The sequence below is a fragment of the Fonsecaea monophora genome (assembly GCF_001642475.1).
Source record: "Fonsecaea monophora strain CBS 269.37 chromosome Unknown Scaff2, whole genome shotgun sequence".
Taxonomy (NCBI): domain Eukaryota; kingdom Fungi; phylum Ascomycota; class Eurotiomycetes; order Chaetothyriales; family Herpotrichiellaceae; genus Fonsecaea; species Fonsecaea monophora.
Window position 1 is genome coordinate 164,458 of NW_019173933.1, and position 23,017 is coordinate 187,474.

General features: G+C 52.4%; 9 protein-coding genes across 9 annotated transcripts; 6 read left to right on the forward strand and 3 right to left on the reverse strand.

Annotated features, from left to right (window-relative positions):
* Window positions 1-632: 632 nt before the first annotated feature.
* AYO21_00445 (hypothetical protein) lies at window positions 633-2,011 on the forward strand (the record flags this gene model as incomplete). Its single annotated transcript, XM_022650435.1, has 2 exons — window positions 633-704; window positions 773-2,011. The coding sequence occupies 2 exons, from the start codon at window positions 633-635 to the stop codon at window positions 2,009-2,011; spliced, it is 1,311 nt and encodes a 436-aa protein (XP_022517049.1).
* An 836-nt stretch (window positions 2,012-2,847) lies between these two features.
* On the forward strand, window positions 2,848-3,183 carry AYO21_00446 (hypothetical protein; the record flags this gene model as incomplete). The annotated part of the gene is made up of 1 exon (XM_022650436.1): window positions 2,848-3,183. One exon carries the CDS (start codon window positions 2,848-2,850, stop codon window positions 3,181-3,183), a length of 336 nt encoding a protein of 111 aa, XP_022517050.1.
* Window positions 3,184-4,188: 1,005 nt separating this feature from the next.
* On the forward strand, window positions 4,189-4,938 carry AYO21_00447 (hypothetical protein; the record flags this gene model as incomplete). The annotated part of the gene is made up of 1 exon (XM_022650437.1): window positions 4,189-4,938. The coding sequence occupies one exon, from the start codon at window positions 4,189-4,191 to the stop codon at window positions 4,936-4,938; it is 750 nt and encodes a 249-aa protein (XP_022517051.1).
* A 948-nt stretch (window positions 4,939-5,886) lies between these two features.
* AYO21_00448 (hypothetical protein) lies at window positions 5,887-8,175 on the reverse strand (the record flags this gene model as incomplete). The annotated part of the gene is made up of 2 exons (XM_022650438.1): window positions 5,887-8,023; window positions 8,075-8,175. The coding sequence occupies 2 exons, from the start codon at window positions 8,173-8,175 to the stop codon at window positions 5,887-5,889; spliced, it is 2,238 nt and encodes a 745-aa protein (XP_022517052.1).
* A 1,888-nt stretch (window positions 8,176-10,063) lies between these two features.
* AYO21_00449 (hypothetical protein) lies at window positions 10,064-11,884 on the forward strand (the record flags this gene model as incomplete). Its single annotated transcript, XM_022650439.1, has 4 exons — window positions 10,064-10,177; window positions 10,239-10,585; window positions 10,640-10,784; window positions 10,841-11,884. 4 exons carry the CDS (start codon window positions 10,064-10,066, stop codon window positions 11,882-11,884), a joined length of 1,650 nt encoding a protein of 549 aa, XP_022517053.1.
* A 640-nt stretch (window positions 11,885-12,524) lies between these two features.
* Window positions 12,525-13,457, forward strand: AYO21_00450 (hypothetical protein; the record flags this gene model as incomplete). The annotated part of the gene is made up of 2 exons (XM_022650440.1): window positions 12,525-12,747; window positions 12,823-13,457. 2 exons carry the CDS (start codon window positions 12,525-12,527, stop codon window positions 13,455-13,457), a joined length of 858 nt encoding a protein of 285 aa, XP_022517054.1.
* Window positions 13,458-14,435: 978 nt separating this feature from the next.
* AYO21_00451 (hypothetical protein) lies at window positions 14,436-17,067 on the reverse strand (the record flags this gene model as incomplete). Its single annotated transcript, XM_022650441.1, has 3 exons — window positions 14,436-16,614; window positions 16,663-16,814; window positions 16,873-17,067. 3 exons carry the CDS (start codon window positions 17,065-17,067, stop codon window positions 14,436-14,438), a joined length of 2,526 nt encoding a protein of 841 aa, XP_022517055.1.
* Window positions 17,068-18,123: 1,056 nt separating this feature from the next.
* Window positions 18,124-19,347, reverse strand: AYO21_00452 (hypothetical protein; the record flags this gene model as incomplete). The annotated part of the gene is made up of 2 exons (XM_022650442.1): window positions 18,124-18,908; window positions 18,966-19,347. The coding sequence occupies 2 exons, from the start codon at window positions 19,345-19,347 to the stop codon at window positions 18,124-18,126; spliced, it is 1,167 nt and encodes a 388-aa protein (XP_022517056.1).
* A 1,427-nt stretch (window positions 19,348-20,774) lies between these two features.
* Window positions 20,775-22,707, forward strand: AYO21_00453 (hypothetical protein; the record flags this gene model as incomplete). Its single annotated transcript, XM_022650443.1, has 5 exons — window positions 20,775-21,118; window positions 21,166-21,523; window positions 21,575-22,086; window positions 22,152-22,525; window positions 22,574-22,707. 5 exons carry the CDS (start codon window positions 20,775-20,777, stop codon window positions 22,705-22,707), a joined length of 1,722 nt encoding a protein of 573 aa, XP_022517057.1.
* Window positions 22,708-23,017: the final 310 nt, after the last annotated feature.

Below are 23,017 nucleotides of genomic sequence, written 5' to 3' on the forward strand. Positions count from 1 at the left end.
ACCACCTACACGCTACTTGTGCAGGGGTTCGTTCGACACGCGAGAAGGAACTAAAACGTGCTCAAGGTCGTCACACACATGCAAGGGGGCCGAAATGCTCCGTGTGTGGAATGTCTTTGCCCGTTTTTGTGGCCCGCGCGATGCTCAATGGAGACGCATTTCTCGAGCCCGCCACCCAACGAACGTCACGGCAGCGCAGCGCAGCGCAGCCGAGCCGCGCAAACTTTCGTTTCACCCACCCAACACTGACGACGACGACCACCACCACCAAAAAAAACCGAAAGGATGACATGACATGAGCTGATGATGATCTTCTTCGCGCGCTTTGTTTCCTTCAGTGAATGAATTGACGGCCCCTTTTTGCCTTGTAAATACATAACATACACACAGACATATACATACATAATTGCCCTCGAGCGCTGGTCGCATACATATCTTTTTGGAACAGCTTTGTCCTGTCCCCTCCGAGCCTCACTCCAACCCGAGAAATAGAGCGTCTCTCTTTTCTTTCACCATAATATCACCCTCTGCTGCAGCATTGAGCTTTGCTTGGTGGTGACTGACTCCCTGCGCTAAACGTCAATATCTTGGAATTTCGGCCCGACATTAAATTTCTGGGGAGGGAGAGCAACATGGACATCATCGCACCTCAACAGCGGAAGAAGATCCTGCGGGTGCTCTTCATCTCATTACTTCTGGACCTGGTGAGTGCGGACTCAGCTACTAACACATGGTAAAATGTCATATGCTTACATGGTCCTCCAATTGGCAGATCTCATTCACATTCATCCTCCCTCTCTTCCCCTCGCTGCTCGCCTTCTATCGCGGCCTCGAGACACACCCAGACTCAGCACTGAATCGTATCCTCCACTACCTGAACGCGTACAAGTCGTCGTTCGCCGTGCCCATCAATGAGAAATACGATATAATCCTGCTCGGAGGCGCCCTGGGCTCTCTGTTTTCGTTTTTGCAAGCCCTCGCATCTCCCATCATTGGACGTGCATCGGACAAATATGGTCGAAGGACGGCGCTGCTATGGAGCATGTGTGGCAACATTGCGAGCGTTGCGCTCTGGTGCTTCGCCGTGGATTTCCGCACCTTTCTACTGAGCCGAATCGTGGGCGGGCTGAGTGAGGGCAATGTTCAGCTGGCGACGGCCATTGCTACGGATATCAGCACCGAGGAGCAAAGGGGGTCGACCATGGCCCTTGTGGGCGCATGCTTCAGTATCGCCTTCACCTTTGGTCCCGCCATGGGCGCTGCCCTTGCCAGTGTCACCACTGTAATCGCCAACCCGTTTGCCACGGCCGCCGGCTTCTCGCTGCTGCTGATCGTCGTCGAGACGCTATACCTCTATTTCCATCTTCCAGAGACAAGGCCCGTGAAAAGTGCGACTTCCGACTCCAAGACCACCAAGTCCGGCTCAACGAAATTCAGTCATACAAACAATCCGGTCGTTTTGAATGCGATCCACCTCCTGTTTCTCCTACCATTTTCGGGGATGGAATTCTCCTTGCCATTCTTGATCACGTCTGTTCTCTTTCCAGACCACCAGTCACCGTCCAAAGTCAATGGGCGATTGCTGGGGTTTGTTGGATTGATTGCCTCGTTACTTCAGGGGTCCATCGTCCGTCGCCTCCCGCCACTGACGGTAGTAAAAACAGGTGTCGTCTCCAGCACTTTGGCCTTTTTCCTGCTGTCTCGCATAGAAAACACCACTGGCTTGTACTGTGCGGGCGCACTACTTGCGGTGACCTCGGCTACGGTTGTCACCGGGCTGAACAGTTTGGGGAGTTTTGAAGCGCGAGAAAGTAATCGAGGAGAAGTTCTGGGAGCTCTGCGGAGCTGGGGACAATTTGGGAGGGCACTGGGTCCCATTGTGTTCTGCAGTCTGTTTTGGTGGGCTGGTCGTGAGACGGCCTATGTGATCGGTGGCAGTGCCATGTTGGGCGTGACCATCTTGGTATTCACCATGTTGAAGGCTCCAAAAGTTGAAAAGAAACAAGCATGATGTGGCAACGAGAATGAAATCTTCAGATGAGACATAAAAAAATGACACAAAAGATCAAAATTGAAGGACGAAAGTGACGGTTCTGTTCTGTGACAGGAAACATGGCCGACTTCCCGCCGAGATCGACTTCTGTGCGCAGCAGCGCCAGTGCACGTTTTCTTTTTTCTCCTCGCGCACTTTCTACCGCCCGACCTCGAAGTCTTCCGTTCCCTCTCGACTGCATCGATCCAAGGCTTTCGGTCAGTTCTGGCCAACGTCTGATTGCTATCCATCTTCAACACATTTACTGGCCCGCCTTACTCTTTCGAAACCACAACGTTAGTCGCTTGCTCCAGCCGGTCTTTGTCTGCTCCTCACGCATTCTTAGGGCACAACGCGTCTATTTATCTTGTTACCAGATATTGCCGATCTGAGTGTCGGCTGCTCGTCACGACACTAGTTTCTCACAGCTGTTAGTCGCGTAAGACTCTAAGTAAAGGCGGGTGCTGCGCTCGCTTGTCTCCTGAGATCCAGACAAGGCTGACGCGTGCTGTAGAACACAAACTTCCACTACCGGCCTGATGTCGCATTCCGACCACGAAAGGACTATCGAACAGCAGCAGAACCATTTTGTGCTTCTGGTAGAGCGACTGCGCTGCTACGGGCGTCGTTGTTCCTTTCCCGCATGTTGTGAATCAGCTCACACGCGTCAGAATCGATCTCTCCAACCAAGTGACCTCGTCGCACAAACCAAGGCAAACGACGCGGCTACTGCTCGTCTGCATCAAGGATGTGTGAAACTGGGAGTCTCTGACCACGTCGAGGAATTTGCGCAACATCTCTTTCGGGATTTCTTCATGCCTGTCACTCCCAAGGTTGTCGGGGTGATGGAGAGGGCAGGTATCGCAGCCTGCATCTGGACCTCTTGTTCCGAACACAAACTCGACATCAATAAAGACCAGGTTTGCCTCGCCGTCAACATCGGGATGGAGCCTGTGCAGTATTCTCTCGAGAAGGTGCAGGGGTCCTATGCCAAATCCAGAAATCGGTATTTCAAGCGCAAACTTCGTGCCAAGTCAGTAACAAGAGGTGCCGTCTATGACCACGCCACCAGACGAAGGAGGAGGTTGTGTGGCAGAGATGTGACTGGGGAGCTGAGAGCCCAGATCTTCATTCTGGCCAGTCGGATGTGATGGTGCACAGAGCTCCAAGACTTTGTTGTCGACACGACCAGCGCTCTTCTGGGGATGAACCATCCCACGCATATGCTGGTGAGGTGATGGGTTTCTATTTGTGCAGATGGCTGGCGAGGTGTTGTACTTGAAGTTGTGCAAAATCGTTTAAAAGGAAAAAAGGTATAGAGGTACAGCACAAATGTCGGTGGGTGTGTTGTCCTTTGATGATTGTTCCTGGAGTGGAGGAGTTTGATATGCAACAGTCAGTGGTGAACAAGCAAGAGGCTATGCTGCTGAGGTAGGGCATCTGTGTTACGTGATTGTGGCTCGTGCGCGAAACTAAGGTGATGTCTTTATGATGCTGATGATGCTGCACTGCTGTCTTGATCTTTCTTTGTGAGAAGCCACCGTTTCGGATTGTCCCCGTCTTTGTTCTATTGCCGTGAGGCAGTCGTCGCAACTGACTATCATCCCAGCATGGACGCAATCGACATGACTGAGATATGTCGCTCTGTCTCTCCTTACTGACTGGGTGAGTTAGCCCTTCTGACACCCCTAGTATTGTCCTCCTACTGCTCTGTTCATGATCTATCTACTTGCCTCATACAGGGCCATGCGTTTCCACATCCAGGAAGGGTGAGTGAGTGTCTCTATTCTCGTACCTGCTTATCCTCCTTATCCACGCTTTCCACGCGCCTCTGTCTGCTACTGACAACAATCGTGACCTGCGACGACCTCCTTCTTGTCGGAACATGTAAAGGCGTCGCGTGGCTAGCCTACGCCGAGACCTCAATTTTCTCAATATATTCATTCACACACACTCTCTCTATCTCACACTGTCACTCTGCCACTCACTCCGTCACACTATTCATTTTCTTTTCTTTCTTTCTTTCCCCCTTCTTCACCGACTCAAAGAATTCCGAAGCGAACCGTTGTCCCCCAAACAACCGACTCTACCCATCCCGCTTGTATCCAGCGACCCCCTCTGAGAGGATTTAAAGCCGCCCAGTTCTTTCTCAAACCATGCCTTCTTTCTACATGTCGGCGGCCCGTCGGAGGGCGGAGAGGCGGAGGAACGCCCTCCCGACCGACGACTTCCTCTGGGACGTGGTGCACCGTTTGAGACGTTCGGGGCAGCTGGCGCGAGCCAGCTCGCCAGGACGGTCGCCAGCACAGTCACGAGGAGGGTCGTCAGCTGGGTCGCCAGGACGGACGCCACAACGGTTGGAGCGACGGTCGCCGCCGGCTCAGTCTTCTGGGCGTTTGTCAGGACGTTCGCCCATCCGGTCTCAAGGACGTTCGCCAGCACGCCAATCAGTAGGGTCGCCCAGACGTTCGTTACGACGCTCGCCAGAACGGTCGCCAGCGCCAGCACTGTCACCACCACCACAACCACCACCGCCGCCGCCATCGCCCTCACATGCGCACTCGCAAGAGCGGTCGACCGAGCACCGAGCGCACAAATCCCTGATGGACAGACTGTGGGACCGGGCCGACGCCCTGCGTGAGATCGAGGAGGAGCGAAAAGAGCGCAAGACCGATGCCCACGCCGCCATCGAGCGGTCGAGACGGAGGATCGTCGAAGGTCCCACGGACGAGGAGAGGTGGGCCGCCATGGAGACATATCTGGCCAGGTACACCGTGGAAGAGGAGGAGAGGACCGGACATAAGTGCAGTCCGTCCTGCGAGGAACATCCCTTTGGTGGCTGGGACTTTGGGATTCCCGGCTCGGATGGCGAGAGGGAAGTCAATCCTCTGGATTTGCTGGATTGATCAAATTCAAAATTGAATTCATGTAGGGACGTGCAGGAGGAGGAGAAGGAGGAGGAGGAGGAGGAGGAGGAGGAGGAGGAGAGAAAGATAAGGGAGAATGAAGAAGAGGGTTTAGGAACATCGAATCACCGCCATCGTATACCGCCAAAAGGGAGATGTCATCAGCAATGAACCTCCTCGTCGCTCACGTTCAAGGGTTGTCGGCTTTTCAGAGACATGATGTCTCTGTACCCACGTCCTGAGTGGTTGGAGCTCACGGGCGAATATCATGATATGAATGATCTGGAAAAGCAGGAGAGAAGAAGCCAAAAAAAAAAAGAGAGAGTCTGGTCCTCGACTGGAATTTCAAGTCAATTGTACAATGTAGATTCGGTGCCTCGTGCGCAATCAGCATCTACCGCTCCAACTTCAAATTCGTAATCCTTCTTCTTGCGTTTCTTCTAGGTGTCGGGTTTTCGTCAGGTAATGGGGCGAGGCATAGATTGCAACTGTCGCTCTGACCAAACAGAAAAGAGGACGTGCGACAAGGGGAGCTCAATTATTGCCTGTATGGCTGGCTTTGCGTAATCACCAGACATTCCGACCTGGGGCATTATGGATATCTAGGAATTGCTCGTCGAGGGACGGAGATTCTTGATTAACTTGTCGTGTGAGAGTATATTCGTCGCCGTATACCCGCAAAAATTATGGTGGTTTAGAGTCTGCTCTCGTGAAATGGGCACGATGGTAGAGGATAAAGGCCGTGGCCGACGGGGATGTAATGAAAAGATTTGAGTGGCGGTGGATGATTTCGTCAGTAAGGCTTGAAAGAAAAGTCGCCAAAATCGAGGTTGGACACTAGAAGGAACGCATTGGCCATCAGTCATGTTCTTTGATCTCCTTCAACAACAAGGGGCTGCCATGAGCGGGAATGCCAGGGGAAAAAGGGGAGTCTCCCTCGAATCGGATTTACTTACTCTGTTCAAAAGCACCATAAGCTTCGTCAATGTGTTCGTTAATGTAAGAGCTCATCTGGTTGTTGTGGTATAGCGATTCAAACTGCAGGTATGAGACGACGGGCTGCTGGTCCGGCACTTCATCGGCGATACGGTCCTGGTAGTCCAAAGCCGACAGCGTGCCTACACGTCCAGAGGCCGAGCTCGCAGTCGCCATACCCGCTTGGAAGGGAGCCGATTTGGACAGCACACTGGACTCTCGGTGTGGTCGAGCGTAGTCACCACTATCCTGTGAGTGCCTCTCGGTGAGCGCAGGAGCCAGCAATCGGTCCTTTGGCACGGCAGTGTCTGGCGGCCGCAGAGCATTGTCCATCTCCCGTTGCATGGTCTTCTTATACAGCCTCGTCAGCATCTGATCGGTGTGTTTGGCGATCTTGCTCTCGTCCTTAATGGCCCTACACGCGGCAATGATCCGGAGCACGCCTGCCTTGGCTTCGCCTGCCACCTGACTGTACGGCTGACAAGTCGGCGCGATGCAGAGGATCACGCCGGCCGTGAAGAGGTGCATGAGCACAAAGGACTGCGCGAGGTGACCCTCGAACTCGTGCACGGGCACCCGCGACATCCGCAACGCGGTCCGCACCGAAATACCTAGAGAGTCGGGAACATCGTCAAGGGCGATCTTGTCATTGCCTTCCTTTGGCGATATGGAGATTCGGAGTTTGAGCAGGGGTCGATGGGCCCAAACTCGGGCCGCGTCGTACAACAGTTGGAGGAGGAAGCCTTGCAACCCGATCTTCCTCCTCAAACTGAGCTCCTCCGGACTGCACTGGTCGAGTTCGAGGACGTTCCAGGGATCATCGGCCGGCCACTGCGAGGATTTGAACACCACGGGTAGATTGTCATGCCACTGCTGCAACATGACTTCCGTGGAGTTGACGACTTGAATCAAGGCCTTGAGATCCTGGACAGATACTGGACTCTGAAGTTGCAGGACCTTGAAACTCTGTAATGTCTGGCGGATGATGTCGTAAAGCTCAAACTTTAGAGTATGATAGGTCAGGAATGACACAGGTCGACCCGGCACTTGAAAGACGGGGAGGGCTGCCGTTCCTTCGGGGAGGTCGGTATCGTCCAAGTCTGCGAGCTTTTTAAATTGAGCAAAGGCCGGGTCCAGCGATGCGGGACGGCCGAATATCATTGAGGAGAATTGATCGGAGACGACCAAGTGGTTCCAACACCGATTGCTCACTTCCCGAGCGACCTCATCCATTTTTCGAGCTTTGTCGCAGTGGAGCGCCAGCGCATACGCCGTTCTGGTGGACACACCCGACACGTTCCAGGCATAGGTGGATGAGCCATAGTATACGTGGTAAATAGTCAGCAGCATGCAGATCTGAAATACCTCGATGCGCGACTCCAGCATCAGTTCGTAGAAGCGTGACGAGATCTGCGACATCAGGTCCGAAACGAGTGACTCGGCCGTGACCGCGTAGGCCTCGAGTAAACGATGGCCTTTCCACGTCTTGTCGTGTTCAACACATCGCAAGCCCACCGCCGCCACCACCGCCACAAGAAGCACATCACACAGCTCGTCGCGTCTCCAGGCAGTTTGCCGGAGGATGTTTTGAGTCCGAATCGCGAACGACGGCCGGTGGAAGAGCATGATGTACCAGTTCACCCTGTCGAAATAGGCATCCACGGCGATCTGGAGGATGGTCTGCGAAGGCAACGGCGTCAAAATAGAGCCCAAAGACTGGGGGTCGGCGGCTGAGCGTCCTGCATCGCCTGGAATGGCTCCACTGGCTGGCGAGTCGCTATCGTCGTCTTCCCCGAGCAAGATCTTCGCGAACCCCATCGACGAGTCATTGGCGCCATACTGCTGGCTTTCCTCAGGACTGGTCCTCGTGATCTCGGCCGCATCGAGCCTCGCACTGTCAAAGCGCGAGGAGCCTGCGGTGTGCGTAGTATCGTTCAAGGGGCTACAAGTGGTACTCATCGGGACCTGCGGGGCGCCATGTTGAGCATAACTTGAAGCAGCCAGTGATGCTGTCACTTTGGTCCGACGACTGACATCTGAATGTTCTGATCTCTTGCGCTTCAATGGAGCATCCTGGGTCGACAATTGCGGCTCACATGCGACGCCGGCCCTGACACAGAGTATGCATGGCTTCTCCACATCACACTAAAATTGTGTATACTCGTGTGTCAGCATCCGCCGGGAAGTTGCGGAAACGGGAGACGCAGAGGTGGGTAGAAAGATACCTTGAGCTTCTGACGGCGACAGCGGTCGCACGCCCATGCAAGCCGGGAAGAACGCTGGGTGGGATCCATAGCACTAGGCAAACAACTTGGTTTGTGGTCATGCAGTCAACTATCTCACCGACCGGTTGCCGTGTGAATGAGGACGTCAAACATGGGGTGTGAAGGGTTGCTGTCACTTGCCAGTCTTGGTCATGAAGCGATTCGTCTAAGCAGGTCGCAACGTTGCTTGTCAGGTGAGGGGATGCTCGAGACGTGAGGCTCACACGGAGAATAATGAGTCTCCGAACTTGAGGTCTGAATTGAGGTTGGGGATCCCCCGTCTCGGCGGGTACCGGGCCAGAAAGTATGTAATATGCCAAGACGAAGCGCGTCAGTGCCCACACAAGCGGGGTTGTCAAAAATGCAACAATCACAACAGGAGACATTCCTCTGTGGCCAATTGGCTAGCAGATGCCTCATGGTAGTGCCTACAAGGTGTCCGAAATCAGTCTTGGTATGTACGCTTCCAGATCTTGGATACATGCGTGGATATCTCGAAAGTCCTTGTCACGACATTTCCTTGTTGTCATTAGTAATCTTCCAGAGATTGTGTGTAGAAGTGAAAGCGTGCGAAGGCATTTATTTGGCTACGCCGGCTCTTCTGTTGGTCCTGCGCAGACGGGTTGCCCAAGTCTCCCCGTAACCCGTCTTCACCGCAAGATATCCCACAGTCGGCAGTTGACGCTTCACGGTCTAGACGTCTGATGAGACGCGGCTGGTATAGTTAGCGACTTGGAGCTAGCCCAAGGATCGACGCCAACCCCGGAAATATTGCGCTCCGGGCACGATGAAGCCCTTGTCCGGTGGACGTGTGTAGCTGGTCCAGCAGCCTTTCCCCGCATGAAACTTGATTCCTACTGCCCATGTAGGAACCGTGTAGATATGCTCGTGTATGCTGCTCGGCAATATTGGGACCTATCGGCGATATTCTCTTTCAACACAGTTAGGCGAAAAGCCGAGGTCAACAGCTCGTGATAAGTACCCGTAAAGTTTTGGATGGTGATCACTATTGCCGTTGAACAATTGGAACCCTCATGAAGCTAGTGCATGATACACTAAATAGCAGAGGAGAGCGTTGAGATAGGTAGCCCGGCCTGCTGATACATGACCTACTCTGTTGCATGCTTTTTCTTCAGGGGAGCTGCAGAGATATGTCGGTCTTCCTATTGGATCCATCTCAGTAGAAAATGGATAGGCGTATCAGCCTCGTCGATAGCACCGTATGTTCTTTGTGCGCGGGTATGAAGTAGGTATGTCCCTCGAATGCAATCACAGACTTCAGCAAATGAAGCTTAGGGGAGAAGCTTCTTTTAGAGTAATTACGAGTATTAGCTTGTGAGCTAGTCCCTATCGGCACAATTAGCACCATCACATCATTGCTAATGTTGCTTTTCTCATCCCCCTTCCTCACTTCTACTCGTTACCTGCTATATCTTCGACGCAGTCCTCGATTTGGACGTCTTATGCAAACTGAATCAATTATCTTCCTTTCTCCATCTTTTCGGCAAACGAACCTCCGCGACTTTTGGAGAACTTCCATTTCCACCGGACGACATCTCCGCCGGAGAGAGTCTAGCCCTGATGAGGAAGCTCGCCTGTTACATGCCGCCCAGTGATTGCTTCCAATCTCTCTTCCTTGTGCTCTCTGGGAAGCTACAAGTAGGCGACAGAAAATATAGGGAAAGAAGTCGATGACTTGCCCCTGCTTCGCTCTCTCACCCCGCGTTACACCTTACGCCGAGTGACCGCAAAGCCGGGGTAAGCACAGAGCGAAGGTCCGTATAAAACCCCCCTCCGGTTCAGGGCTGTTGTCCATTACAGAGGGAAGAAGCCGTGGTATCTTCTCTCTGTGTTGCCAGTAATCCTTGGCCTCGACAGTGGCTAAGATGTTGCGTGTGACAGGCTTGCTTCTTGCAGGAGCCATCTGTTGTCTGGCAGCTCCCGCGCCCACGTTGCCAACGGTGGACCTGGGCTATGAATTGCACCAGGCGACATACAATGTGAGAAATAGATACGTCCTGTCGAGAACCTGATGTACCCCAGATGTTAAAGTTTATACAGGAGTCCGGCCAATACTACAACTTCTCTAATGTGCGTTACGGCGCCCCTCCACTCGGGAATTTGCGCTTTTCTGCTCCAGTCGCCCCTAGCACAAATGGCACCAAGGTGTTCAACAACGGCTCCAGAGCTGTGACTTGCTTCCAGGTACTGCCGGCCTGGGGCATTTACTCCGCAGATTGGATTGCCAATGGGACAGCCGCTTTCAATATCTCCGCAGGATACCAAGTTCCGCCACTTGCTGCAACACCGCCGCCCGACCCGACAGCCACCGAGGACTGTTTGTTCCTTGATGTCATGGTGCCGCAAGATGTATTTGGATCTGCTGGTCAAGGAGCGGGGGCACCAGTGTAAGCGTAACCGGCCGCAGAATGGATAAATTGACCTACTAACAGACAATCCAGGATGGTGTGGATCCATGGAGGAGGATATACTCTGGGATCAAAGACTCTCTACAGCCCTTCAGCGGCGGGTCTTATCAAGGCAAGCCAGAGTCAAGGAGGGAAGGGTATAATTTGGGTTGCGATGAACTATCGCCTCGGAGCTTTTGTAGGCCTCGACACCGTGTTTCTTAAAATTGAGTCTGGCCTAACACTCTTGGTCAGGGATTCCTCTCTGGTCCAACATTTCAGGCGTCTGGAACAGCAAACGCGGGCCTCTATGACCAGCGCCTGGCCCTTGAATGGGTACAACAACACATTGCCAAGTTTGGTGGAGACCCGAACCAAGTTACCGTGATTGGAGAGTCAGCCGGAGGAGGGAGCACCATGCACCAGATCACGGCATTTGGAGGCCTGAAAGGAAAGGTACCATTTCAGCAGGCTATCGTTCAGAGCCCTGGATTTCAAATGTCGCCGAGCGTGACGCTGCAAGAGGCCGTTTACTCCCGTTTTCTGGGAATAGCCGGGATCAACACCCTCGACGAAGCTCGAAACTTGTCGACCGAGGCACTTTCACTCGCCAATTATAAGCTTGTCGGGGGATCGAGCCCATATGGCTCATTTACTTTCAACCCGGTCGTGGACGGTGCTTTTGCCCCCGATCTCCCGGGACAGCTCCTTCTTCACGGAGGGTTCGACAAATCCCTCAAGATCATGGCCGGTCACAACATCAATGAAGGCATTGGTTTCATGGATCCATTTGCTCAAAATGAAACCGTGTTTGAAGCCGATCTTCGCGTCTACTTCCCCACCATCACAGACGCCACCATCCAATACATCTCCCAGACACTCTATCCGCCCAAGTTTGACGGTTCAGTCGGTTACATTAACCCCACAGGACGAGCAGCATTGATGATAACAGAGGCGTTCTTCACATGCAATACCAACTTCCTTGCTCGCGCTTACAACAATAGTGTGCACAACTATATATTCAGTGTTCCGCCCAGCCTCCACGGAGATGATGTAGCCTATACATACTACGATGGTCCAAATCCCTTGGTTAAGAATGACACATTGGCAGTCATCATGCAGAGATACTTTACGAACTTTGTCATGATGGGCGATCCGAATGGAGCAGGGCTGCCACCATTCCCGACATATGGTGCAAACACCACAATGCTGAATCTGAATCTGACGACGATTGGACCAATCAAGGACAATGCTGCAAATCAGAGATGTTTGTGGTGGCAAAAGGGTTTGTATGCTTGATACTGTGGTTTGGGTAGTTATCCCAACAATATATGAACAATATACGCAATATCTACAACAGAGCTTGTTGACCACAAGGTTCGCTTCACAGCCTCGTACTACCCCTTGGAGTTGTGCAAGGCTGGCAAGGCTGGCAAGGGGGAGGAGCCACGGGGAAAATCATTGATCCGGACTTCTTGACCGGAGGCTCGGAAAAACTAGGGCTGCGGCCGGATAAATGTTTCGACGTCAAAGCCAGTCGTGCCAGTCTCCCTCTTCCGTTAAATCTCTCACATATCCAGACATGAGCTCGAAAATATCATCACGCGTTTCTTTTGTTTGCCCCTAATTCTTTTCGCCTGAGCCTAAAACCGAGGCAAAAGAAAGGTGATGAAGAACCTGCTGGTAGAAAGAAGCCCGAGTCACGGCATGATTTGCGAAAATGACACAAAACTGCAAAGCAATGGTTCAAGTACAAAAGTAACTCCACACACTATCTTGATGCTTCCAAGGTGAGGAACTTTCCGCGTAACTTTCTCTTATCTACTTTTACAAGTACAAATACAAGCACACAACTATAACGTCACTTCGCCCTTGTTGTCATTGCTGTACTACAAGTACACAGAACTATCATTGCAGAAATTCTCGAACACTTAGCGACATGGAGACTCCTCTGTCGACCGACAAAGAGCACCACCCTATGGATCTAGAAAAGGGCTTCCCCTCTTCAAACTTACCCCTGCCAACTCGACTCCGGCTCTGGTTGACATCCGACGTCGACACGCGGTGGGCGGACACGATCCTTCTAGCGTGTTTCTTCGTGACGGGGATGGTGGACTCTGTGGCGTTTAATACATGGAGTTGTTTTGTGGGTATGCAAACTGGTAAGGAAATCGAATCTTGAAAAAAGGACCAAAACTTGAAGTATCAATAGGAATTGACGACGATAATGTTTGCAGGAAATACCATCTTCGCCGGCCTCGGCGTAAGTGATCTCCCAGGCAACGTGCCCAGGCACACTTGGACAAAGTCATTGGTCGCCATCCTCTCCTTCTGCCTGGGCGCGCTCTGCTTCTCGCGGTGGCATCGATACCTCAGCCCTCTGAAGCGATGGGTCATTGCGTCTTCCTTCTTCGTCCAGACCGCCTTGATGATCTTGACCGCGGCCCTGATTTCCGGAGGCGTGGTGTCCAAGAACCAGGAGACGACGGAGAGTGGTGGCGGCGGCGGCCGGGGCACTTTCCCCTGGCGCGAGCTGTGTCCCATCGCCCTGCTGGCCTTTCAGAGTGCGGGTCAAATCGTGGCGAGCAGGGTGCTCAAGTACAACGCCCTGCCGACCGTGGTGTTGACGAGCCTGTTTTGCGACTTGATGGGCGACCCGGGCCTGTTCACCGCGGGATTGCTGGAGGATCCGGACCGGAACAGGCGGGCACTGGGGGCGGTGTTGTTGTTCGCAGGCGCCGCCGTCTCTGGTGCCCTGATCAAGACCTCGGTCGGATACGATGGAGCGTTGTGGGTTGCAACGGGCGTAAAGGGCGCCATGGTACTGGCTTGGCTGGTATGGCGTCCTAGGAGGCAGCAAGAGCAGAAATGAGAGACCAAACATTTGGACCAATTACCCTCCTCACACGTCACTCGTACTCCCTCTGATGGAGCCTGGCTCCTCGAAGCTGTGGACTCCTTGCTCAAGGGGTCGAGATAAGAAGTCTCAAACCTGTCACGGCTGTGTTTTGCCTCCGCTAGAGCTACGTGCTCCAGCCCTGAGTCGGGTCCAGCGCCAGTGTTCAGTCCCAATTGCGGTTCTCGATCGCCCAGGCACAAGCATCGCGGCACAAGCATGGGTCGAAAGCGCTACCCAGCAAACGCTTACCTCAATCCGTCAACGGATGCGAGCACAACATGTGCTTGCAATGTGCGGAGAACCCAAACTTCAACAAGGCTAGCTGGCAGGCTCCTCATGGAGGGAATACAGCACAGCATATCTCTGGTACTCCCTAGGAAAAGCCAGCACTCCAGTGCAAAGACGCTCAAAGTGTGTCGTCACGTCAGACAACAAGCCTCCAGGTGGCCACGTCCATTTGCAAGGCCGAATACACAAGCTTGTCATGATGCATCTACAGTATCTTGTATCTTGCTTGCGGAGACAGAGACAGAGACAGAGACAGAGACAGAGACAGAGACAGAGACAGAGACAGAGACAGAGACAGAGACAGAGACAGAGACAGAGACGCAGACAACATCTCATGTCTTCCTTTCTTTTCACTGTGATGTTCATATGTTTGTATGTTCCGTCGCATCAAGCACCAAACAAGATCGCGCAACGCTCTGAGGACTTCTTCATTCGCAGCAGATCGTGCTGGACCTGTTTGGGGAGTCTCACGGGTGGCTGGCTCCTTTCGGCTGGAGAAGTAGCCCCCTTTCGGCTCAGCCTTGTGCCAGTCAGTATCAAACCAAACGGCAACTCATTCATTGTATTGTCGAGGAACCATGTATTCAGGTTATCGTCATTGTCATCATCATTTGATTTGAGTTGGAATTGAATCGATAGACACGCTCACAAGAATCCGCAAAGCTAATCTTCCTCGATCCCCATCAACCTTCGCTCTGCCACCTCCCTGATCTTCTCTTCCAGCACCGTTCGCCCCCATCGTCCTGCAACCTTCGCTGCAGCCTCGAGCATCTTGCCGCTGCGGTCCTTGAGCAGCCCGACAATCTCGAGAGCCTTCATGCCCCTCTCCTCGCCTTCGCGACACTCCACGGCCAAAAGCTGCAGTAAGATCTTGTCCACTTCGACCTCCCGCCTCATAACCTCCGTCTTCTGCGAGTGGCTGGCTTTCTGTTCCAGACTCTGAACATGGTCATCAAGTAACCCCAATATCACAGAGCTGCGCACAAATGCTTCTTCCAACCTGGCAGCCGCTGCGGCATTGGATTCTTCCCTTTCTTCTCCCTCGACATCCTTGCTGTTATCCACTGCCCGACAGACCGGCAAGTTAAAGTCGAACTCTGTGAGTAGAGGCCGAGGAAAGTATGGAGTCTTGTCTCCGCCTTTGAGGATAATGCAGTGGAATCTTTGGTCGGCCACGGCAACAGGCCAGTACGTCTCTTCTTTCTTCCCATCTTTTAACCGGTCAAGCGACCTCGTGTCAAGCAGTGGCACCCATTTGGCCTGCCCAAGACTACGCCAGTGCATAAGTGTCAAGAGCACACCATTGCTGTCGTAGATACACGGGTCTCCTGAATCACTCCAGAAGAGGTTCTTTAAGCTCACTTCCTCATCGTCAGAGTCCGGTGGGACGGTGCCCAGCGCGAGGACATCTTCGTTTTGACAACTCTCGTCTCGGCGCACATTGTCAATGCTGTAATTAAGCTGGGTGCACCCGTCGGCACCGACAGGGCCATTTCCAACTGTCATAACATAATCACCCCATGCGGCACATGTGACAGCAGGAGTACTTTTCATACGCCAAATCCGAACGGGTGTCCCAAACAACGTCCATACCCGTACATAGTTCTTGTTGGTGACAGCCACGACATATCTGCTGCTGAGAGCAATGCAGATTGCTTCCTCGCCGTCAGGCAAGTTGATGCGCATCTCGGACCGTGTGGTCCAGGTTTCGTGAGGTCGGTAGAAGATCACTGCGGGTTGGCCGTCCCGTGGAGGACTAGAGAACAGTGTCCCATTTTCGTTCAAGCATGCTTTGTCGTAGAGGAAGGCGTCAGTAAAATGGAAATCTCGGTACATCTCGCGGTCATAGAATTCCACCGTCACCGTATGATGAGTGTCCTGGTCCACGGTCCAGACAAACCCAATCAAATTGAGACACAGGTATTTGCGGTTGCCTTTCCAAGGGGTTGCTCCTGGTTGAAATGGCTCATGGACCTGCGGTTGCCAGGAGTCCTGCTTGTTGCGCTTTGGCAAAGAGTGTGTTATGTCTCCAAGATGTCCATTGGTCCTCTTGCCGTTTTCGTTGATATACCCTGCACCATCGTCGTCTTCTATCCAATCGTATTCTTCTTCCGGTCCGAGAAGCTCGTCGAGGCTGTCAGGAGTAGTTGCCCGCTTTGCTTGACCATTGACGAGTGGTTTCCGGCCATTCACGACTGCAGCTCTCTCAAGCAGCGGATCGTGGAAAAAGGGAGCCCCGACTTTGGGTCCTTTGAGCAACTTGACGTGGGCTTCGTCTTTGAGAAACTCCGGAATGATGAAGACTTCACCGTTCGAAGTCGTCCAATTGAAGATGTTCTCGCTGTGAGTCTGCCACGCTACATTGAGGATGTTGGTGTAATTGAACCGTTTCAATGGCTTCTGTGTTTTGGTGTCCCAGATAATGAGATACTCCACGTCTGCCGAGGCTAACAAGGCGCCATTCGGTGACCATGCCAGTGCTGTTATCTCTGCATTGTGCTCTCCCGAGAACGTCCGTTGGTGTGCACCGTCCTCGACTGAGACGACCTGGATATCTCTTGTTGCTGTTGCACAAGCAAAAGCCCTTCCGTCAGGATGCCACACGCAGCGGGAAGTGGCTGTTTCAGCCGTTTCAAGTCGAGGGATAACGCCGTCGAACGTACGGGATAGCTTGGGCTCGGCGGAACTCATGTCGTAGACGTAGATGACGCCATCAGTGCAGGACGCGGTTAGATATTTGCCAGAGTGGTCGTATGTTATGTGTTTTATTGGTTTTGGGTGATCGCGCAGGATGAACATTCGCTCAATGTCGTTTCGATTGACGATCTTGATTTCAAGCTCGCTAGAGAAGTCAGAGATGTCTGCCAGGTATGAACGAGAATTGACCTACTCGCTGGACACTGCTACCCATTCTTCGTCCGGGGAGAGTGCAATATCTCTAATAGGAAGTGTGGTCCTGACAAGCATCTGTTTGAAGTCTCCAGACGGGACTGCATATTCACACACTGTTCCATCTTCGCAGCCAAAGATGGCGTAGTCATTCTGTTCCCAGTCAGCCGACTTCACCCTGTCAATGTTCTTTCCGCTGGCGGCACCGTACTCCTGAAGCAATAGCAAATGTCTCTGCATGAGTCGAGGGTAGCAAGTCGGGTTCGCCGTTGTCGTTAGTCCTGAAGGACCGAGCAAAGTCTCCAATGCCAGCCACGGTCAACCTCTGACCATCGGGCGAATAGTGGAGGTAGGTAGGGCCGGGGGGTTGCGCAGGGCGGCCAGGGAATGGAGGTCTCTCTGGCATCGTGACTATGTGTATCAAAGCAATGCTCACTTGTTCAGAGGTGTTCGCTGAGACTGCGGTCAATGACAAAAGAGCAATTAATTATCTGTGCTAGTCGCGTGGCCCCATGCACAGACGCGTCGACGCGTCGACGATCTTCCGAAGTTGAACCGTGTCTCCACTCAGCTACTATAAACCCCGCATCTCATTGAGAGCGTCGAGGCCTTGAGATACAGATATCTGCGTACAGCTACCATACATGGGATATACATATTGAGCAGGACTGTGTTTGCATCAGAGTCAAATTCTCTGAAGATTATTACTAATACATTACGTTGAAGCAAAAAGTCTATCATCATGTTCAAACATAAGACCCGATTGTCTGAGCAGATCCGCCCCATATGTAGCCCTCATATCAAACCGAATCTATCTCATCATATTGCTTGTCGAGTAGTCTTTGGTTTTCGTTATTAGATAAATAGCGCGCTGCAATTTGCTGGCGCCCGTCGTTCATGGGGGATACTCAGCGGATGTTCGCTAGGGAGAAGTATATGTGGCTATCGCTGCTTGTCGATCTTCTCAGAAAGGGATGGAAATGAGACCTGCGTTGGCGGCCAGGGTGAGAGCGCAGACAATGTGATATCGTCTTACTCAAGCAAAGGCTCTATAAAGCGACGGGAGCACCGACCGCAGACAAGAGCCTTGTCGGGGATGAGCGCAGTCAGTTGGACTTATGATTTCGAGCTGCCGGATTGGCCACGCCTCAATCCGCGGTGTTGAAGAAAGATAATTGGCGGCGAGTCTGCCAATATGCAAGGGGGAGCTGTGGCATGGGTCAGATGGGATGAGCAGCCATAATTGGCTCTCCCTCAATACATAATAGTCGTTAACAATATCCATCCTTGAGGCGGCGTCTGCCATCAGGAGTGGGAAATGGTGAGATAGGTGCCACGGCACGACCTGGTAACACTTCGGCATACTGCTGGATATGATCGGCTGGTTCATGACACTAGATTTGAGAAGAAGCCACAGTTGGCGCACAGATTTTCGTATCCAGTGAGTGACCACGGAGACCTCTCAGGTTTCCGGCGGCGTTTTCATCGCGGGCGGATCAGAAGGAGGATAGAGACACTGGCGGATATGCGATATGACATCCTGGACATAGTCTCGAGCTTGGGGAAGCGCTCTATCCAGGTGCATGAAGTGGTGTGGCATGCCATTGAACCTTCGTAGGATAATCTTGTTGCCCGCTTCCTCAACTTTCTTAGCATATGCTTCTGCCTCATCCCTCAAAGGGTCAATCTCTGCCGTGGCCACATACGTGATGGGAGCCAAGTTCTTGAAATCTGGAGCATTCATGGCATCGGCAAACCACGATATATCTCGCTTCTGTTCCTTGGGCTTTGTTCCCAGGTGTTGACTCGACAAGGACATCCACTTGAAAGTATCGAACCATTTCAATTTCTCCCAGTTGAGGAGGGGAGCGAACTCGGCTTCCCTCATACTCGGCCAAGGGCTCATGTCTGGTGTTGCGTACTTCCTTACGTCACTGATAGTAGGTGTCGCAACAACCACGCCCTTCAATTTGTCTCCAAACCCACCGTCACGGAACAGATGGTTTAGAATCAGAGCGATGGTCGCCCCAGAGGATTCTCCGCCAAAGGTCATGTTTGTAGAATCGATGGAGAATGTCTTGTGGTTGGCTAGGATGTGTCCGACAGCTGTGAGACTGTCCATGATGCCGATGGGAAAGGGATACTCGGGGATCAGCCGGTATTCAATATCGATAACGCAACAGGGAACGGCAGCGCAGATGTGGTGGCAGATGTGTGCGTCGGTCTCCAGGTCACCGACTGCCCAGCCTGACCAGAGTGTCAGCAAAGATAATGGTCAACACGGTTGTAGATGGACTCAGTTACCTCCGCCATGGAAATTGAAATGGACGGGCCACACTTTGCGCTGCCCTGGCTCTTCACCCGGTGGGACGTAAACCCGTACATTGATATCCCCAGGATATTTATTCCAACCTGGTACTTGGGTTTCCCCAATTCCTCCTACACCAGATGGCGGTGCTGCAGCATATGAATATAAGGCTGAATAGTTCTGGCGCACCACTGTCAGGTCGGTGGATGAGGGGGGTCCGTTCGCGATATAATCATTGTATAGTTTCACAAAAGCGGGATCGAGCTTGTCAATCACCGAGGGATGAATGGGATTGCGCAGAGGAATGCCGGACGATTTGCTGTCCTCGTGTGGCAGTGTGCGGGCGTCGTGCATACGGACATCGTGGGTGGTGTTCATCTTGACGATCGTTGGCGCATGATCCAGTTGCGCACGCTTCGACCTGTTGCGCCTTACTGGGTAATATGTAACAAGAGCGAGGATGGCAAGGCAAGGCGAAGCGAAGCGGGATTTGTACCTTTCCCTCTCGCTTCTTCAGATCTCCATGATCTGAGCGACCGAAAGAAAGGGAAAAAGGTCACAAGGTAGAGACCAGACACTGTAAGCGCATGGCCGAGTGCTGCCGGAAAGAGGGACGACTTGTCTCGCTCGCTCGCGTGTGTTCCCAGTAAGATGAGAAGAGCTGATATTTTCTGACAACTGTGGTGGGTGTGATTGGCGGCGACGAAGGATTTCGACTAGAGGAAGCAAGGATATGATTGGGCTTGAAGTCCGTAGGTACAAGAAGCGAGAGAATCAAGAGGAACGGGCGAAAATGGAGGGATGGAGGGATGGCGGGATGAATGGTGGGTGGGTGGGTGGGTGCGTCATGGAAAGTCTGCGCAGGGAGCGGCATGCAGGTTGCAGCCCGCCCGCGCCTGTTTCTCTCTACCGACTCGGTGTCCACCAACTGCATCTTGTTCCCTTGAATGCTCCATGCATCTGCCCATGTCTCCCATCGTCTTGTCCGCATTGTTCCCCGCCCGTCCAACCACACCACCGTGGGCCACTTTTGACTTGAATTCCCACTCATCCCAGTTACGCCTTGCGCCCTTGATTTCCCTGGGTTCCGTCTTGAGTGGCCTCTTCCCTTGGCATCATCCAGAGATCCTTCGATTAATGATGCTTCGATGGAGGCTTTCCAAGCCTTTGATGCTCAATTCAAAGAATTTGCCGCTCCCAGTGGACGCAAAGATCTCGCTTCGCGAGCCTGCGAAGAATGCGCAAGGTGAGTCTCACCATTTCCATCCTTTGGCGATGGCTACTCAACCAATTTGAATGCAGAAAGAAGATAAAATGTCAGTATGGCTCAACATTCGGTCGCACCAGGACAGCTCGCTGAAACTTCTCCCTTGTCAAGGTGACATGCAACGTCCAGCCTGTTCTTTGTGCAATCGTGTTAGTATCGAGTGCGTATATCCAACAGGGCGGAAACGATATATCCGGCGCAAAGATCGAGCACGGAAGAAATCAGATCACTTCTCGAAGTTTTCAGAAAATGGTCCCGGTGTGTTTGCGCTCTACTTATTGACACACCTGATTTCTTGACATTTTCATGTCTGCATCGGGCTTGGAAAGCGAGGAAGCTAATCATTCTCCTTGACTCAGGGACTTACTTGTTGTCGACGGAGGGCTCACCCCCAAGGACTGTTTTGCCGCCGTCTGCCACGCAGAAATCTCCGAACACCATCAACAATCTGGATCAGTCAGAGCAGGTGAACCGCAGTGGACAGTCGCGAGATGTGCCACCAGCACAACAAGGGTCTGATTGTATGAATGTTGACAATATGCCCTTCGACCTTTCTCTTTCACCGCTTGGGCCGGAACCGATGTTCGACGTATATTTCCAAGGTCTCACGCAAGGTGCAGATCAATATCGAATATTCACTCCCGGCTGGCTTGGAGCTGAAGGAGCTGAAGAGACACACCACCTGAATCAAACCCCAATATCCATGGCCCCTTCTATTGGTAATGGTACGGTTGTCGAGGGTTCCCTCGGGAGCGACGACGTCCACGGAAGGCGCTCCTTTGCTGCCGCCAGCGAGCCGGCAGAGTCTGTGCACACTTTGGCGAGTTATGACAAGCCTGACCTCTTTTCGATCGACATTCCTCCCGCCATCGCGGAGCATCTGTATGTAAGATCAGCATCTGTGAAGTCGCTTCCTAACAGGATGTCAGGTTAGAGCTCTACTTCCAAAAAATACAACCAGCGCTGCCTCTTCTTCATCGCCCGAGATTTCTTGCCTCGTTACCAGCAGCAGGTCAAGTTGAACACCAACGCTACCAGAACCTCGACCTTGAGTCTGCTCTCTTGCTGAATGGTATCTTCGCTTTAGCAGCCCGATTCTCAGAGAAGACGGACTTCTGGACTTGCGAACCGAAGATGCGGGGGGAGGCCTTCGCCAAAAAAGCTCAAGCCCTATGTGATCTAGGCTCTCGGGATGAGGACGAAGACCATCTGACCATGAAATATCTACACGGCTGCATACTTCTTACATATTACCAGCTGTCGTCACGCCCGTCATTTCGAGCTTGGGTGGGAGTCGGACTCTGTTGTCGGCTGGCATACGCGCTATGTGTTCATCAGGTCGACCGCGACAGCGAATCCTTACCTCCAGACGCTCAGATATCCGTAGAGGACTGGTGCGACAAAGAGGAACGACGACGAGCATGGTGGGTCATTTTCCAGATGGACAATTTCGCAAGCGTGATTGGAGCTCGACCATTTAGCCTTGACATGAAGAGATCAGACGTTTGGCTGCCAGTGTCCGACGAAGCTTGGTTTGATCTCCGACCAGTGGGATCGGCGCCCATATCATCGAAAGGTCCTGCAGCCGCCTGGAGGAGTCTTTTGGACACCGAAAACAAAGATGCATACGCGTGGTATCTCGTGGGCAATTTTCTTCTACGGTCGGCACAAGAGGAGTTTGAAAAGCGAGATCGTTCTTTGGGCAATCTCAAAATCCTTCAGTCCGCCATCCACTGCTTTTGCCTCAGTCTACCTCCAAACTTGAGGATGAAATCGAAAAATTTGGACTTTGCAGAAAACAGTTTCAGGGACAAGAACTGGATCATCGCCATGCATTTCATCATCCATAGGTAAGAGCACAAACGCCACGCTGTGTGACGGGAGATCTAAGTCTGACCCGTCTTTTTCATACTAGCAATAATATCATCGTCAATCTTGGACTCTACGCCGAAGGGCTGAAAAATCAAGGCTCTATAATGTCCGATGTATCGCCTGTCCAGGATGAATCGACCAGTCTCGAGATGTCTGCTGGGAGCCCTGCCCAGCAATGTGGCAAGGTGTTGAGAGACCAGATCAGCGTAGTACGTATGTGGACGCCTGATTTCATTGCCCTCGCATCGCCTTTTATCACCGCTGCCATTGTTGGCCCAGCCGCAGCACACTCCGCCGATCGCTCTCTTCTCGAATCGGATGTACGGGACGAAGCTCTTGCAGCTCTCGACGGCAACCTTCTCGACTTGGTCTTGCGGCGATTTTCAGAATACTGGGGGATTGGACAATTTTGCCTTGGTGAGTGCTGGCATTGGCATGGGCGGGTCCTGTTTCTGACGTGCTTAGATCTGTTGCAAGTGCTTGACACAGCTGAGCCATTGGAGGCATTAAAACTGAAAGGGTATCCGTCTACATGGGTACAGAGCATCTTGAAACGAGCACAGTTTCTAAAATCGGGGTCAAGTCGACATGTCACTTGACACGGTGTGGCACTGCACTGCAGCTTTTCATTCTGCACAACAGTCGGCCTATCTACAAATTGTTGCGCTCTGAGATGGTGGACTGATTCACCAACGGAAAACGCTGCATGATCGTCATGACAGGGTCATTGGTATAACGCCATTGCTATGAAACATATATATAACGCTGCTATGTGCATATCCAATCAGTGAAGCATCTGTTGTCAGTCCAGTATGGATTTTGGACGTTTTTCTCAGTTTGTACATTATTCAAATGGTTCAGGAGAAGTTGTCTTGAAGTCGAACTACGCAAGTGCACGGCACAAATGCT